General features: G+C 43.1%; 1 protein-coding gene across 8 annotated transcripts in view; it reads left to right on the top strand.

The window, feature by feature from the left end:
• The window catches only part of LOC140495989 (serine/threonine-protein kinase PAK 3), a 251,309-nt gene that overhangs the window by 152,876 nt on the left and 81,518 nt on the right, over positions 1-16,915 (top strand). For all 8 annotated transcript variants that reach the window (XM_072595377.1, XM_072595380.1, XM_072595378.1 and 5 more), the window contains 3 exons: positions 604-800; positions 7,843-7,943; positions 16,595-16,748. In XM_072595377.1, coding sequence (XP_072451478.1) covers positions 626-800; positions 7,843-7,943; positions 16,595-16,748 — 430 coding nt within the window. In that variant the 5' untranslated portion in view covers positions 604-625. The remainder of the gene's footprint in view (positions 1-603; positions 801-7,842; positions 7,944-16,594; positions 16,749-16,915) is intronic.

Here is a 16,915-nt window from a genome sequence, read left to right as displayed (position 1 = left end):
TCAATGTTTTATCTACACGGTGATAAATAAAACCATCAAAAATATTTTAAATGGATTAGTATAGTTTACAGTTCTTGATGATTACTTGTGGATTTGTGAGTGATCTGATGTTTAGTGACATTAATTACCCTGCTCACAGTACACAAATGGTTTCACTGCAGAACTGTGCAATGCACTGGAGCCCAGTATTGCTGCATTCACTTTTATTCGACACAAAGAATGATGCATTCTGAAAGAATGGATTTGGGCACTGGACAGTTTTTAAATTATAATGTCAATGCAGCTATACCTCAACATGATTTTCTTTATTACTTTTGGCCCTTCCTTTACCTTTCAAACACATTCTGATCAGTGTGTCTGTCGTTGTAAATCTGGATTGGTATTATGAGAGAAGTCTACTGAATGGGGGAGAAGGGGACATAGAATGGTAATGAGTTTGTTGTTGGCTGATCAATGTCACAAAGTGAAAATGTTTCTTTTCTTTCGTCAAAATTTGTCTCGTTTGATTATGATAGATTCTCCTTGAACATCCAAGTTGCTTCATAGATGAGCGTCAGCATGTTGTTATGAAAATATTAATGTAGCTTTCTTCACCATTTCTAGATACATGTGACGACTGCTGAAGATGTCCGATAGTATTGATGCTGAAGAGAAACCACCAGCTCCTCCCTTGAGAATGAACAGTAATAATCGTGATTCATCTTCCCTTAACCACGGCTCGAAGCCACTTCCATTGGTTCCTGAGGAAAAGAACAAGAAAGCAAGACTGCGTTCGATCTTCCCAGGAGCAGGCGACAAGAGTAAAGTTTCAGCCTCTCTACTGTATTTCCAAAGTAGATGCCATGCAAGATGTAAAAATTTCTTTATTTGTGCTGAGGCTAGGATTTGATGCGAGGTCTTTGTCAATTAAGTAGATCACTCCAGTGGTCATAATGGGCCTCCATTTTCATGATTTGCAAATAAAGGAAATGCAAGTTTTTGAATATTACCCGATGCATGCTGATGGAAAGTTGGATACATGATTGTGAGATTGTTGGATGAGGCCGGCACATAGCTTCGTGAAAGTTTTGATCTGTCCTCTGTTGTCATTCACTGTTTTAGCTTATATACAGGGAGAGCTGTCAAAGCCTGTGAAATCCTACTCTATTGTGAGTACTTAGTCGAGGAGGACCCTGCAGGCAGGTGACTCACCACAACACGGATGGGCTGGGGAAAGAGTGGAGACTGGGACTTTCGCCCCTCAGTGGGAGCAAGTCCCATTCTTGTGAAGCATCTGTCCAATTTGTTTGGCTGCCAGTTCCAGCAGTTCTGGTATTAAGACCTCTGTAGTGAATGCTGATAGAGCCACAACCAGTCTAAGGAATAAAAGGACACAAATCCTGTAGTGACGTGAGTCCCTTTTGGGCATTGGGGGTTTGGTCACCATGGGGAGAGGCCTGACTGATCACTTCAGTTGCACAATGATGTGTGCAATGTATTTATACTGGTCAGCTGGCTTGTAACCAAGCTCCAATATTTATTTAAATAATGCAGGCAAGCTGCTGATTTTTCTATGGCTTCCCACCCACTGTATTGGAGGAGTGAGCTCTCAGGTGGGAGGGGGAACGCATACAGTTGAGACCATTATGAAGTTGTAAGGTCTTTGAAGAATATGTGTCAGCTGAAACAGGAGTTCCTTTCTTAAGGATCTTCCATGTAGGTATTACAGGCATAGCTAACTGGTCCCTGGAGGAAGCACTTTGAAAGAAGCACTTTGAAAAAGTATGGAGATTTCTTACTTTATCTTCCCCCAAGTTCCATTTTGCCTGTGTATAATGCTCTTTTACAACTGTGGACTTTGGGCCTCAACTTGAGACTGAGCTTATAACCTTTGGTAGGGGTGGAAGTGACTTCTGTTCTGCATTTCCAGGCTCAGATTCCTGGAGTTCCCACCTAACTCCTTCAGTGCAAGTTCTTTCAAATAGGAAAGCTGTACTATAATGTTGCCTGTTTGGAGGCAATGTTTTTACTCTGCATTTGTGTTTTTATTTCTAGTTCTAAGTCTAATAGTAAATCTACTTTTTAGATTTTTACAAAAAAAAGGTACTTTTTGAACGTGAAGTCCAGTAGCATATATAATACAGCTTACTGCTTTTGTATTTAAAGTGTTCACACTCTGGAGTTTGATATGAATTTGTTTCCCATTAGAGAATGTTCTCAGACCCCTATTCTACATTCACTTTGGAGATCACTCTCACCCTTGCAAAAAAAAGTTTTAGCTCCGAACAAGCAAGTACACATTGAATGGGAGGACCCTAGGGAAGTGTGCATGTCCATAGATCCTACTAAACTAGCAGGACACGTGTATAAGGTTGTTAAGAAGGCAAATGGAGTGCTTTCCTTTTATTAGTTAAAGCCTTGAACACAAGAGAAAGGAAGTTATGATGTGGCTGTGTATAATGTCAGCTAGGCCAGTTTGGAATACTGCGTTTAGTTTTGGTCTCCACATTATAGGAAGGATGAGATTATATTAGAGAAGGTGCAGCGAAGGTTGAGCAGGGCACTGCCTGTGCAATTAGCTAGGAAGAGCGAATAGACGGGCCTGCTGCCACTTTCCTTTGAGAATAGAAGGCAGAACTGGGGGGAGGGGGGAAAGAGTTGGGGCGGGGGGGAGGTGGAGAGATCTGATTGAGGTATACGGAGTTCTGAGGAGCATAGGTAGGGTCGATAAGGAGAAAACTTTTCCCTATAGTAGAGGGGTCAATAAAAGTGCAAATTTTATAGTAAGATGCAGGTGATTTCCAGGGGATTTAAGGAAAATATTTTTCACCCAGAGGGTTAAGGGTACGTGAAACAAACTGCCTGGTGGTATAATAGAGGTGGAAAATCTCACAACATTTAATTGTTTAGATGTGTGCTTGCAATGCAAAAGTTTTCATGTCCGCAGGCCAAGTGTTGGAAATTGAAGTTGTGGTAGATGGATGCTTGAAGACAAGCATAGGCATGGTGGGCCAAAGGACCTCGTTCAATGCTGTAAAAACTCTGACTGCGTGATGAGAAATAACAGCAAAATAGATAAGCTAGCAATTTATTATAATGTTAGAGATCCAGAGAGAAAGTTGAACAGTCCAATTAGTGCACTTAACCCAAGATTGTGAAATTTAAAGATATCTTTTTTTTAAATGAGAGGATCTGGAGTAAAATGAAGCTATGTTTTGAGTATTGGAATATAAAATCTTGCTCTACCCCCATATAAGGTATTGAGCAGTTAATTTGTAATTTCAGGACAATATTGATTCAAAAATGTTGCCACTTACAGTCTTCCACAATATGAAAAGTCAATTGAAAATCATGTTTTGCAAAACAAAATTGCCTTGAGGCAGCAAAGGTTTGGAGAATATTTAGTGCAAGAAACAGAATAAAGCAAAAAAGCTCAAGGTGAGAGTGAATAAAGATGTGTTGACTTGGGTAGGTGGCTAGGAATACTGCGGTAACTCCCTTCCTGACTCCTGAAAGCCTATCCACCATCTACAAGACACAAGTCAGGAATGTGATGGAATATTCCCCACTTGGCTGGATGGGTGTAGCCCCAACATCACTCAAGAAGCTTGACATCGTACAGGAAAAGCAGCCAGCTTGACAGACACTGCATCCACAAGCTTCCACTCCCTCCACCACTGACACACAGCAGCAGCAACAGTGTGTACTATCTACAAGATACATTGCAGAAATTCACCAGAGATCCTGAGATAGCACCTTCCAAGCCCTTGTCCACTTCCATATTGAAGGACAAGGGCAGCACATACATGGGAACACCACCACCTTCAAATTCCCTTACAAGCTGCTCACCATCCTGGCTTGGAAATATACAGGCAGTCCTTCACTGTCGCTGGTCCAAATCCTGGAATTCCCTCCCTAATGGTATTGTGGGTCAGCCCACAGCAGGTGGATTGCAATGGTTCAAGAAGGCAGCTCACCATCACCGTGTCCAGGGTAACTAGGGATGGGCAATAATTGCTGGCTGGCAAATAGCACCTACATCCAACAAAATGAATGCATTTTTTTTAAAAAAGTATCGAGAATAGTTAATTTTGTTTTTAGATTACCATCTGATTTAAAAGTATTAGAAATGTGCAGCTGGTCAGTCAGCGTCCAGTCAAGGGCACTCAATGCTGGTTAGGGTGGGTGTCCGGTAGGTGGCCACTGTCTTTAAAGTCCAGGTCAGTGCATTGAGTCTCTAGTGGTAAGTCAGGGGGGCTAAGGGCTAATGCAGTTGGGGGAAATGTACAGGCACCAGTCAGGAGTCTGACCTCGCCTCACTAGGGCTGTTAAAACACATTGAGGGGGTTGGGCTGCCTGTCGGGTCTGTCCCCAGAAACGAACAGTGAGAGAGATTGGGGTGGAAGTGCAGCCGGAGCTGTAGCATTGAGCCTTGCCCTCTTCAAGACACTTGGTGGGGATGGTGTGAGGGTGTTGGGGGAGCAGGATTTTGAAGACTGATACCATGAAGTATGGCTGGGGCAGGAGTAATGCGGGAGTGGGCTGGTCTACGGTCAGGAGCATCCTGTCTTTGATTGGGACAATGAATGAGCACTCCTGGCATGTTCACCTCATCTGTCAGGGTTTGGGTGGGAAGGGTAGACAGCTGTAGGTGAATAGAGATGGCTTGGGTGGGGAGGTGTGAAGATGATGGCATTCATAGGAGGGACTAGAAGCAACTGGAAGAGGAGGGGTGCACTGTCACCTTCCATCATGGCGGAAATTGGAAGCAAGCAGCGGGGACTAAAATGGCTGTGAGCACACCCGGGGTGGGTAGGGCAAGTGTCTCTGCCTTTGAGGGAAGGTCGCTACAAGACTTGTGGCAGTGTGAACCTAATGGCGATGATGGGATGGGCTCCGAAGTTATCTCGGGGGTGGGTGACTGAAACATCAGGCTTTGGCTGGTTGCCACTGGAAAAGGAGTGCTCACCATCCCCTTCCATTATGCTCTAAGGCCTACAATGGGAGGAAAATGGCTGTTCACTCAGTGGGCGGAGTAAATGGCTCTCCCTTTGAGGGAGGAGGCTGCAGCACTCACCTGCGCACAGGACTGTTTAGAAGGGAACAGTCGAGGTCACAGGCTTCTGAAAGGTGTAGCACATAGGCACCCAGGCTCCCCTAGCCATCCTCCAGCACTACCCCTCTCTGTGTAGGTACCCGCCCCCTTCCCCTCCCAACCCCACCGGCACAGCAGCAGCTGGATGGCTGTTTGGCTGCTGCACATTTGTGTACAAAGGAAACCAAACATCTTCATCCAGGTGAGGCAAAAGTGCCAGTAGCACCGAGCTGATGTGTATGGGTTGTTTCCTCTGACTGTAAGTGGTGCATCTCAATCTGTGAGACAATGTGTGCAGCCATGAACTGCTGCGGGATTGTGTTAAAGTCATTTCTGTACAAAGTTTCATTTTCAAAACAGCCTTTTTCACTTGAACCAACAAAATGCTCTTAAGGATTTTTTTTCCCCTCTTCCTCTCCCTCCCATTATGTCTCTCTTCTCAGTGAGCCATGAAGCTGCTCGGCTGTGAAGAGCATTGATGGTTTGATGGGGCTAACATGGGGACATTTGTCTTGACAGGCAAGGCTTGCCAAGGATTGTCTTGTAGGAGTCAAGTTGACCCAGTTTGGTTTGAATTTCCAAGGTTTGGAGAAGTGGCAAACGGGGTGGAGGTGGAGATGAGGCCTACCTCTGAATGACAAATGCTGTGGGGACTCTGTGTAGTTTACTTCCAGCCGGGTGTATCCTGCTTCCTTAGAAGGAGGAGCCAGCTGGAGTGCTCAGCAGATTTCCCCATGCTCTTGTCGCTATACCTTCGACCTTGGGCCCCTTTTGGTGGTGTTCTCGAGTTTAGGTGTGTATGTGAGACTGTTCACCAGACCTTGAGATAGCTCAATCACTAACACCCGCCTGTCTCAATGGAGATAGACAGACAGTCACTTACCTTGCTGTAGCTTCTGGACATAGATGACCATAGCATTCCACATGCCTCTCTGCAGCTGCTGATTCACTCTGTTCGTTTTGTATGAGGTCCCTGATTATCAACACCATTGGGTCTCTCCCTGTCTGGGCCTGAGCAGGTGTTGGCCTCTGATAGACCTCTGAGTGCCAGCTGCCTGGGCCTGGGCTGTTACTTCCATGCCAGTTGCAGAGCTGTCACAGTGAGGTGCTCACCAGGTTGTATATCCCACTGTTCCTATGATGTTGGTTTCCACATCTGAGCTGGGAAGGTTGCAGGAAGCAGATTTGTAGATACTTCCTCCTCAGCCTCTGTACTCTCATCTTCCGAGTTCAAGGAGCGCCGTCCTTCCATAGACTGCCATTTCTCTGCATTGTGGGAAAACTTGTGAAGCTTGCAAGATAAAAGCGCAAGATGACATTGTGGCCTGTGGTTACAAATGGTTTCCATTGATTGAGTGAGAGCAGAGCTAACGGGAGAGTGGCAATGATATCCAGATTGGTATATAGTATTTTAGCAGGACTGGAATGGTTCTTATCCCCGTAGGACAATCTCTTTGTGAGAGGCCAGGATTCTATCCCCTTGGGGAGTAAAAGGCCTAATGTCGGGCACATCCCACCTCTCCTTGCCCTGTAGTGGGCTGTCTTCTCCTGTAGTGGAAAAAGGTGGGAAATAAATGATATGGCAGGACTGTTTAGTGGTGATGCACATGAGGGAATGGGGGTGAGATATAGTGAAGTACTGAAAAGGCACCACCGAGGTCATGTCAGTCTAATGGGATGAGAGGCTAAGGCAGGAAGAGGGTGAGGGAAAATGTGACAGTCAACAAATAAGGGTGTTGAGGCATGACCTTGGTGGATGGTGGGTACAGTAGCAGAGATGTTGAATGTTCCTCTGCACTTGGGAGATGGCACAGACTCAGGCAGCAATCTCAGACCAGACTGGCAGGGTCTGGAGGCCAAGCCTCCTCTGCCAGTTCTCCAGGAAGAGGAATCCTTCCTTTGCACCACCCTATCGCAGTACTTCCAAATCTGTTGCGGAATTAGAGTGCCATCATAGCCTTCACAACTTGTTACACCTCTGACTGAACAGGGAATGTTGATGCTCACGCGGGTGCACCGCAGCATTTAAAGGTAGCATGGGGGATATCTGCTGACTGAGTCGTTCCAGAAACAGCGTATAGTAAGGTGCACCAGAATTGTGTGTGAGATGCCATAGACAATTGACAAAGTGAGTTTGGTAAGTTGGGGCAAAGAAACTTGCTAAGCCCTGTGACAAAGCCCTCCAATAAGCTCCATGCAAATTGGACATAGCAAAAAGGAAAACCATAAAATTGAGATCAAGAACACAGTTTAATGACTCATTTTGTGAAACTGGTGAATCGTTCAATGCATACATTATTTAAAAAATTCCTGGTCAAAAGTCACACGATACCAGGTTATAGTCCAACAGGTTTATTTGAAATGAGAAGCTTTCGGAGCGCTGTTCCTTCATCAGGTAGGACCCCTGGTCTTGTGTGCTTTCTGACCTTGTCCACCCCAGTCCAACACTGGCATCTCCACATCATGGCTACAATATTCCTGATGAACATTGCTATGGATTCCTGTGTACCAGGAATTTGGTAACCTTGTTTCAAAGAAAAAAAATTGCCTTTATTATTATATATGCGGACATTGTCTTGGATAGTCAATCAATGAAGCTGAAGAAACAGTAACTTTCAGATGTGCAGTTCAGTTGATTTGGCAAATGAGCAATAGGATGTCATTATCTTCATCTGTGTTCATTCAGCTAAAGCTAAACCCTGGCAGTAGGATATTCAAGACAGATGTTTCCTTATATCACTTGTTATATGCTCTCTTTCTGTCTATAGCGAACAAGAAGAAGGAAAAAGAACGCCCAGAGATCTCTCTTCCTTCAGACTTTGAGCACACGATTCATGTGGGATTCGATGCAGTTACAGGAGAATTTACAGTGAGTTTACTCTTATGGAAAGTTAATGATTTATATTGGAGGTTGATGGACTCTCAAGCTGATGAATAATGATTTCAAACACTGAAAATAATTGAGCTTTATTTTTCAGCTTATAATTCTCAGCACATTGACACCATTAATTGTTCAATGGCAGCTAGGTCTGTTTCCCTCATGTCCCCTTCCCTGAATTGACTTTGTAACTTGCAGTCATTTGTTCATGTAGAAATACACCTATTGTCTTTATTATAAAGCACACCATATATATACTGTCATCATCCCTAGAATGAAGGGTCATGGACCCAGGATAAGCAGTTGGCAATCTCTCAGATGTGGAGAGTGTCTTCTCTTAGGATTGTGAATCTCTGGAATGCAGTGGTTGTTCAATTGTTGAGTGTATTTAAGATTGAAGCCACAGTGTTTTGGATACCAAGAGTATCAAAGGCTATTGGGAACAGGGTAGGAATAGGTTGAGATGGGTCAATCATGATCCTGTTGTCTAGTGGTGAAGGTTTAATAGCCCATGTGGCCTCTGCTTACTCCTGAATTGTACGTTTTTTTCTTATTGTTCTGTAGTAGATTTGAGGTTCAAGCCAGGCTGGTTAGTTTTACTGGGATAATAGTTAGGATTGTAAATTTACACTCTGTAATAAAAAGTTAACATTCCAAAACAAATGTTACAAATTCAGTATTACTCAGTGGGGTGGGGCACTAACTAACTCAGTGGGGTTTATTTTGCAAAAGAAATTAGGATAAAAGCCTAAACCAAACTGTATTTACATATAACCCACTTAAAGATTGTGAAACGGTGAAAATAGAATCTCTTTAATCCTAACAGCACAAAGTATGCAAACATCAAAGAAAATTCCCTTCTCTAGCCCAGATAGGGTTTGAATTAGCTATAGTTTCAAATCCCAGTCATGGGAATCTGAGACTCTTCTTCCTATAAATGAGCATAAACTTTCTCATCTTAGGTTAACTTGATCAGAGGTTTAACCAAATGCTTCTAATCTGTAACTTTTAAACTAAACTCCTTACACCTGAGATAACCATCTATTTGACAGTTCTAAACTCTCCTCTCCCCTTCTCAGAAACAATTACTTTACATCCAGCTTCAGCTAAGAAGCCTGCAGAATTGCCCAAACCAAAACTTCAAAGATCTTTTTTTTTCCCAAGCTCTGGTGTTTTCCTGAGGCCTCCAAAAAAATCCAGGATGTTCTATATGAATGCTTAATGCACTGCACTGTTTATCTTCACTCATAAAGTTTCTCAATATAAACATGTTCCCATTAGCTTCCAAAACTATTTCTCAGAGTTCTCTTTAAAGACATCACCATGGCTACAGAAATACTTACAAATTAATCATTAAAAACCTTCAAACACACAGGAAACTGGTGCCATTTGCTCAAAATTCAAAAATCCAAACTCAAAGATAATTGATATTAAAATAAATATAAATCACGCACCTTACATCAGACAATCACTGTCTTAGACTCCCATATTGAAGAATGAGCAAGTGGATGGGTTAACAGAGTACTAACAGCAGCCATGGGACTGCAATCCAAAAAGAATTGACATCTTTTCGAAGAAAATTGGACTGTGTCATTTAAACTGATGTGTAAGTTCAGGACTTAATTTTGTACCAATGGAAACAAAATGTTGGCTAGAACCTAAATGTTGAGAATATTCTATGTTAAACTAATTAAGAATATTAATTGAAAGCCTTTTTGCATTAATTATGACTTCCTCATTTGTGTAATTTCCTTTTTAAAAATTCATAAGGCATGTTTATATAATTAATGACTTGAACCAATTATTCACTACTGATAGACATAAGAATCAGAATAGAAACATTCTGCTATTGTTTGTGCTCGCCATCTTTTTCTCATCTCCATCTTATTCCCAGGGCTCACTATGTAGATTGATACTCATTCTTTGTGATTTGATCTGTCTCTGTCTCTTTCTTGCCCTTAGTCTCTTATCCAGTGTGCACAGCACAGATGGATTCATATTTTGTATAGTATTTTTGTTAGAATTGCTCTCAAATAATAATTCTTTAAGTCTACATGGATTTTTATGTAGCTTTAAAACAGCACTGGCAAAGTGATGAATTGAGTAAAGAATAATCAGATCGCAGAGCTTTCAAAGGAACTAATATAACTTCAGGATTATTTGCTAGCACCATAAACTAAAACTTGTAATTGTATTTTCAAAAGAAATCTTTTTATCCACTGACATTTTGGAAATACATAATAGTAAGGACATGCTATTTCTACAATACACCCTCTCAACATCATTATACTTCTTTGCATGAAAGCCTCATAATAAACCTATTGTGCAACGAATGAAGCATTGGAAGTGTGTTGTAAATGGTGAGAGTCTCATTGATTTACTTGCATTAACTGAAATACCTTAGTGAAAGAACATATTCGTAAAAGTCCTATATCAACACTGATTTGTGCGGTGCTGATGGGCAGAATAAGTGAACACGCAACCTGCATTCCCTTTTTCTCCTTTAAAATGTGGGATTTGACTTTTCAAAATAATTTAAATGTAAGTTTTTTGGAAGCTGAGTGAGCATGCAGAGAGTATTTTTAAGGTAGTACACATGATCCTTTTTCAGAAATAAAACACTCCAAGGTCCAGAGTTTTGCTGAGTTGGGGTGACTTTGGAGCCATCTAAAGTACTGGATTAGTGGTGCTGGAAGAGCACAGCAGTTCAGGCAGCATCCAACGAGCAGCGAAATCAACGTTTCGGGCAAAAGCCCTTCATCAGGAGCCTGAACTGCTGTGCTCTTCCAGCACCACTAATCCAGTATTTGATTTTCAGCATCTGCAGTCATTGTTTTTAGCCATCTAAAGTAATCAACAGGCCCCGAATCAAAGCTTTTTTTCAGGTGGGCCTTTAAAGGGTGCAACTGGTTCAGCTGTGGCTAGACTCCAATGGATCCCTGAGCTCTCTGTAATGCCTCATTGTGTATTCTTTGTTGGGGGAGTCCCATTAAGTGGCATGGGGCATGTACGAAGGGTGAGAGCTAAGGGGCCTTAATTTCTGTGTTGTAACTGTGATGAAATTGCACAGCCCACCTCGATACCTGGCATCCCTTTGTGACTAGCTCTGACCTCTTGGCTGGGTCAGCTGGCCTGACTGCAGCTCTCGGCAATGATATTCCCTTTTTTGTGGGCAGTTTTTCTGAAGGGAGTGAGCAACGCCAGGAATTTTCTCAACCCCTTGCATCAAAGACCAAAATCCAGATGCTAAAAATCTTTCCTATGAGTAGCTTAAGGACATCTCTGTTGAAAGGGTGCCCTTCACTCAAGGGATGATGCACAGCTGTAAACTTGCCTGATGACCAATGGCCCCTTAAAGTAGCATCAGCAATGGGTGTGGATTTTGATGTTGTGTAAGGGTTTTGCTGACCAATTTTGCAAAAGATTTTCTTTTTTTTTAAGCTGAACCCAAATCCATTTACAGTTAACCACATTGAAAACAACATATGCTGGAGGTCACAACGGGTCAGGCAGCACCCATGAAGAGAGAGCAAGCTAACGTTTTTGAGTCTAGATGACTCTTCATCAGTGCTGAAGTGGAGGGGACAGCATTTATGCTACAGTTTTGAGGCGGAAGGGGTGTGTGGGAGTAGTGGGTGTAGGGTGCTGGTGGAGTAAAGATGCTGGTAGTTCAGATTAAGTGATCGGAATCTGAGAATGGCCAAACGATGGTGTCTCACCTGCCAGACTTGAAAGGACAGTAACTGGGATGGGGGGGAGGGGGAGGACATGATAACAAGCTTAAAAAAAGAAATGTTTCACAATTTAAAGATGAAAATGAGATGTTGTTCCTGTAGTTTCTGCTGTGATTCACTAGAGCACCATAGTATGCCAAGGATTGACGTGGGGCTGCAAGCAGGGCGCTGTGTTAAACTGACCAGCTATGGGAAGGTCTGGGTCTTGCTTATGGAAGTGTTCCTCAAAGTGGTCACTCAACTTGCGTTTGGTGTCTCCAGTGGGTGCAGCAAATACAATGCATAAGATTGGACTAGGCAGAGGTGCTGCTTCACCTGGAAAGACTGTTTAGCCCTTGGATGGTGAACAAGGAGGAGGTGAAGGGGCAGGTGTTGCACCTCCTGAGGTTACATGGAAAGGTGCCATGGAGAGGGCGGCGGGGAGGATGGTGTTGGTGGATGTTCTGCCATTTTCACATTCCGATCACTTGATCTGAACTGTCAACATCTTTTCTCCACCAGCACCCGACACGCACTATCCCCACCTCCCCAGCCACATCAGTGTTACCTTGAAGTTCTATTTCTGCGATTGTGCAAATCATTAAGTGTGTCTTTCATTGAGTGCATGACCCCAGCTTTTAAGATTTTGATCAACCATTTCTTTTAAAGAAGGTTTTTTTTTAATTATTTGGAGTGTGGAAAAGTGAGTGTGTTAAAGTGGAAGTGTTGTAATTTGAAAACTGCAGAGAATTAAGTGTCATGTATTATAGTAAATGCTGACATAAGTCCTGAGCTGTTGGGTGTAGCCAGTTTAGTTGCTGTTAAAGGAAGATGAGTACTGTGTAACTGACCACACGCAGCTTTCTGAATGACCACAGAATTTCCTGACATGTCTTGCTTCTGTGCACCAGATGCTGTCATTTGTTTTTTCAAAGCAGTAACAGTCCAGGGTTTACAGTCCATATCTGTTAGCTGTCTTGCAAATACACAGATTACAACCACAGAGTCTGCTCGCTAGAGTATGCTTAGCAGCAGCAGTTGTGGTATTGAAGATTTTTGCAATAGTAAAGAAGATTTTGGGGTACCGAGTTCCACGTGCAGTCAGAAATGTGGCCAGTCACAGTTTCTATTTTCCATGTTTGGGGCATGTGGTATCTTTGGAGTTAGGCTGGGTAAACTAGGAAGAGCAGAAAAGGCTACTGCCTCTAACACTGTCTAGGAGAAAAGCCTGCATGCTGACTCTGGCACAATGCTCAAAGTTTGTAAATAGAGAGTTAAATATAAAACGTTCACCCTGCTCTCATCCATCATTCCTATCACCCTCCGTACCCCAACCTATGCTACTTAATGCCCTGCACCTGCCGCTGTATCCGTACCTCTATTTCTTTTCTTCCCCAATCATTAGCCATGGCCCTTAGTAGCCTCCATACCAACTCAAGCTCCCCTCCCCATCTTTTCCCACCTCTGCCCTTACCTCTCTGTACCACCTCAATTGTAAACGAACAAGGTAAACAGGAGGAGTTATGATGAGAGAAAATATCAACTGTCTATTGTCTAAGACACCTTGCACAAAGAAAATCAATACATTGAAATTCCTACAATTCATCCTTTATGAAAGCCAACATTGATTGGCATATTTGTAAGTGCATTTGCAAGTGTCCGTCAAAATGCTCACTCTCTATTTTGAAAATGATTGTCTGGGAAATTTGTTATGTAGCACAAATTCCACAATGCTTGTTGTTGTGGTTCTGTTTGCCGAGCTGGGAATTTGTGTTGCAGACGTTTCGTCCCCTGTCTAGGTGACATCCTCCGTGCTTGGGAGCCTCTTGTGAAGCGCTTCTGTGATGTTTCCTCCGGCATTTGTAGTGATTTGAATCTGCCGCTTCCGGTTGTCAGTTCCAGCTGTCCATTGCAGTGGTCGGAATATTGGGTCCAGGTCGATGTGTTCATTGATTGAATCTGTGGGTGAGTGCCATGCCTCTGGGAATTCCCTGGCTGTTCTCTGTTTGGCTTGTCCTATAATAGTAGTGTTGTCCCAGTCAAATTCATGTTGCTTGTCATCTGCATGTGTGGCTACTAAGGATAGCTGGTCGTGTCGTATCGTTGCTAGTTGGTGTATTCGACTGAGACAACACTACTTTTGTAGGGCAAGCCAAACAGAGAACAGCCAGGGAATTCCTAGAGGCATGGCTCTCATCCACAGATTCAATCAATAAACACATCGACCTGGACCTAATATACCGACCCACTGCAACGGACAGCTGGAACTGACAACCGGAAGCGGCAGGTTCAAACCATTACAAATGCCGGAGGAAAGGTCACAGAAGCGATTCACAGGAGGTTTCCAAACACTGAGGATGTCACCTAGACAGGGGACGAAACATCTGCAACACAAATTCCCAGCTCGGCGAACAGAACCACAACAACGAGCACCCGAGCTACAAATCTTCTCACAAACTTTCCACAATGCTTGACATGAACAGGCATTCTGAAGTATCTTACATTGTCTGTTTATTCTTAAACTCCAGACATTTTGATCTGGTCCCAGAACACACTTGGTACAGATGAGGGTGGCACGGTGGCACGTGCCATATTTGGGGTGGCACGGTGGCACAGTGGTTAGCACTGCTGCCTCACAGCGCCAGAGACCTGGGTTCAATTCCCACCTCAGGTGACTGACTGTGTGGAGTTTGCACATTCTCCCCGTGTCTGCGTGGGTTTCCTCCGGGTGCTCCGGTTTCCTCCCACAGTCCAAAGATGTGCAGGTCAGGTGAATTGGTAGATGTAGGGGTATGGGTGGGTTGCGCTTCGGCGGGGCGGTGTGGACTTCTTGGGCCGAAGGGCCTGTTTCCACACCAAGTAATCTAATCTAATCGAATCTAATCTAATGAGGCACCCTTTGGGATTGTGACCAATTGACAGTTTGACAGCTTTTTGATTTGCATTGTCTCAATGGGGTTTGGAACTGTGAACTAATGCAAGTACTGAGTGTTTTATTGTGTTTTTTTTTCTTCTGTCATGATTAAGTGCAGCATTGCTGAAGTTTATTTAGCTTCAGTGTGTTCTCAGAGCAGATGGCGGTGGGATACAAGATTTCCGATCTTGGTCACACTATTCTGGAGAGAAGGCAAGCAGAGGCCAAGTATCTGACTATAGAGAGACAGAAAATCAGGGAATCCTGGCCTATATGTCAAAGCATCTGACAACAAGATCTCGGCAATTTCTTAGCCGTTATAAATGTAAGGCTCACAGAAACCAGGGCAACAAAGAAGAGCTAAGGATTAACACCTCAATCCTACTTTCTCTCTTTGAGTTATGTTAGGCACAATTCTTCTTGTTTCTCTTTCATGGGCAGCACGGTGGCTCAGTGGTTAGCACCGCTGCATCAAAGCGCCAGGAGTTCGATTCCCACCTCGGGCAATTGCCTGTGTGGGGTTTGCACATTCTCCCCATGTCTGCGTGGGTTTCCTCCGGGTGCTTCGGTTTCCTCCCACAATCCGAAGGTGTACAGGTTAGGTGAATTAGTCATGCAAAATTGCCCGTCGTGTTAGTCAGGTATAAATATAGGGTGAGTGTATAGGTCTGGGTGGGTTACTCTTCAGAGGGTTGGTGTAGACTTGTTGGGTCAAAGGGCCTGTTTCCATACTGTAGGGGATCTAATCCTCAGTGTCTGTCTATCCACCTTTTTCCAGAAGCCATTGATTCTCTCACTGAAGAATGATTTGATTCCAGAGACAATTGCTTTTTACTCCTATTAGAATGAACAGGCTTTCTGACTCCAGGACCTGAAAGCACAAGTCCACTCCTACACTGATGTCCACAGACATACCCACACCACCAGTAATAGTTGCTGTATACTGATTTGGAATGAGCATATCAGCTAGATTCATAGAAACTAGGAGCAGGAGTAGGCCATTCAGCCTTTCAAGCCTACTCCACCATTCATTATGATCATGGCTGATCTGTCTCAATGCCATCTTCCTGTTTTCTTCCATAATCCTTGATGCCTTTAAAATATAATCATTTCTGTAACTCTTTCGTGAATATATTCAGTGATTTCACCTCCCCAGCCCTCTGTGGTTTCTTCTTTTCTTCTTCTTGATCCTAAATGGTCTTCCATTACCCTAAGGTTGTGTACACAATTAATTATCTCAACCAATGTCGGACTTCTGCTTCTCAGTGAAGCTGGAATCTTGGGGTTTCCATGACTTTTAGAACTTCCAAACTATGGAATAGTTTCTAGCGAACCAATCTTTGAGAAGAATCTGACCTGATTTTCAAAGCTACCATTTGTGATACAAACATACCCGATGACTAAATGTTTCTAATAAATTCAGTGATGCTTCTGTTACATAAGTTGCAACTCCCACTAGAATTATAAATGTTCAGATCTCCTGGTGCGATTGGTTTACATTCTATTGCAAATGTAAATTGTCGCCTTGGTAACCCAATGCTGCCGAATGAGTCTCAATTTTTATTTCAAACTCCACATAGCACAAATTTCAGGAAATCGTTACAAAGGTAAAATCCTTTTAAGGTCTTTCTGTTTGTAGCCAAGCAAATTGCAGAATTGGGTCGGGACGTCACAGGGGGTTGAGGGAAGGAGCAGGTTCTTAATAACTGGCAGCTCGACACAATCATATATCTCTCTACTTCATTTCGTGATTTCCTATGCTGTCTCCAGGTTAGAGCATATATCATCTTAATGGGCTATTCATGCTAAATAGGTTTTAATCAATAAGTAAATAAAATTAAGCAGTTAGGGAATGGGAAAGCAACAAGGCACCTTATTCATCTGGCTTTGTGAGTAATGAGCTTACTGACTGTGTGAAACATCAGCATCTTTCCCAGTACCTAATGACTGTTCATTACTGGGTTTTTTTCCAATGTGTGGCACTTCACTGCCTTTCATTTTTACTTTTCATTTAGGGCATTCCTGAGCAATGGGCAAGACTTCTACAAACGTCCAACATTACTAAACTGGAACAAAAGAAAAACCCTCAGGCTGTCCTGGATGTCCTGAAATTCTACGATTCCAAAGAGACTGTCAATAATCAGAAATACATGAGCTTCACTTCTGGAGGTAAGGACTTGTAATCTCTGTATGCAGTATCGGAGGCAATGCACTAGAAGCCCTCAGTATAACCTCTAGAATTATACATTGGGATTCTGATTTGCATGACTTGTAAATAACTATGGGGCCTTTTTAAGATTGAAAACTCACTGACCTGGAATGTTTGTAATTATGAG

This window comes from Chiloscyllium punctatum, chromosome 25 (genome assembly GCF_047496795.1).
Source record: "Chiloscyllium punctatum isolate Juve2018m chromosome 25, sChiPun1.3, whole genome shotgun sequence".
Classification (NCBI taxonomy): Eukaryota; Metazoa; Chordata; class Chondrichthyes; order Orectolobiformes; family Hemiscylliidae; genus Chiloscyllium; species Chiloscyllium punctatum.
This window is presented reverse-complemented; position numbering and strand designations above follow the sequence as displayed.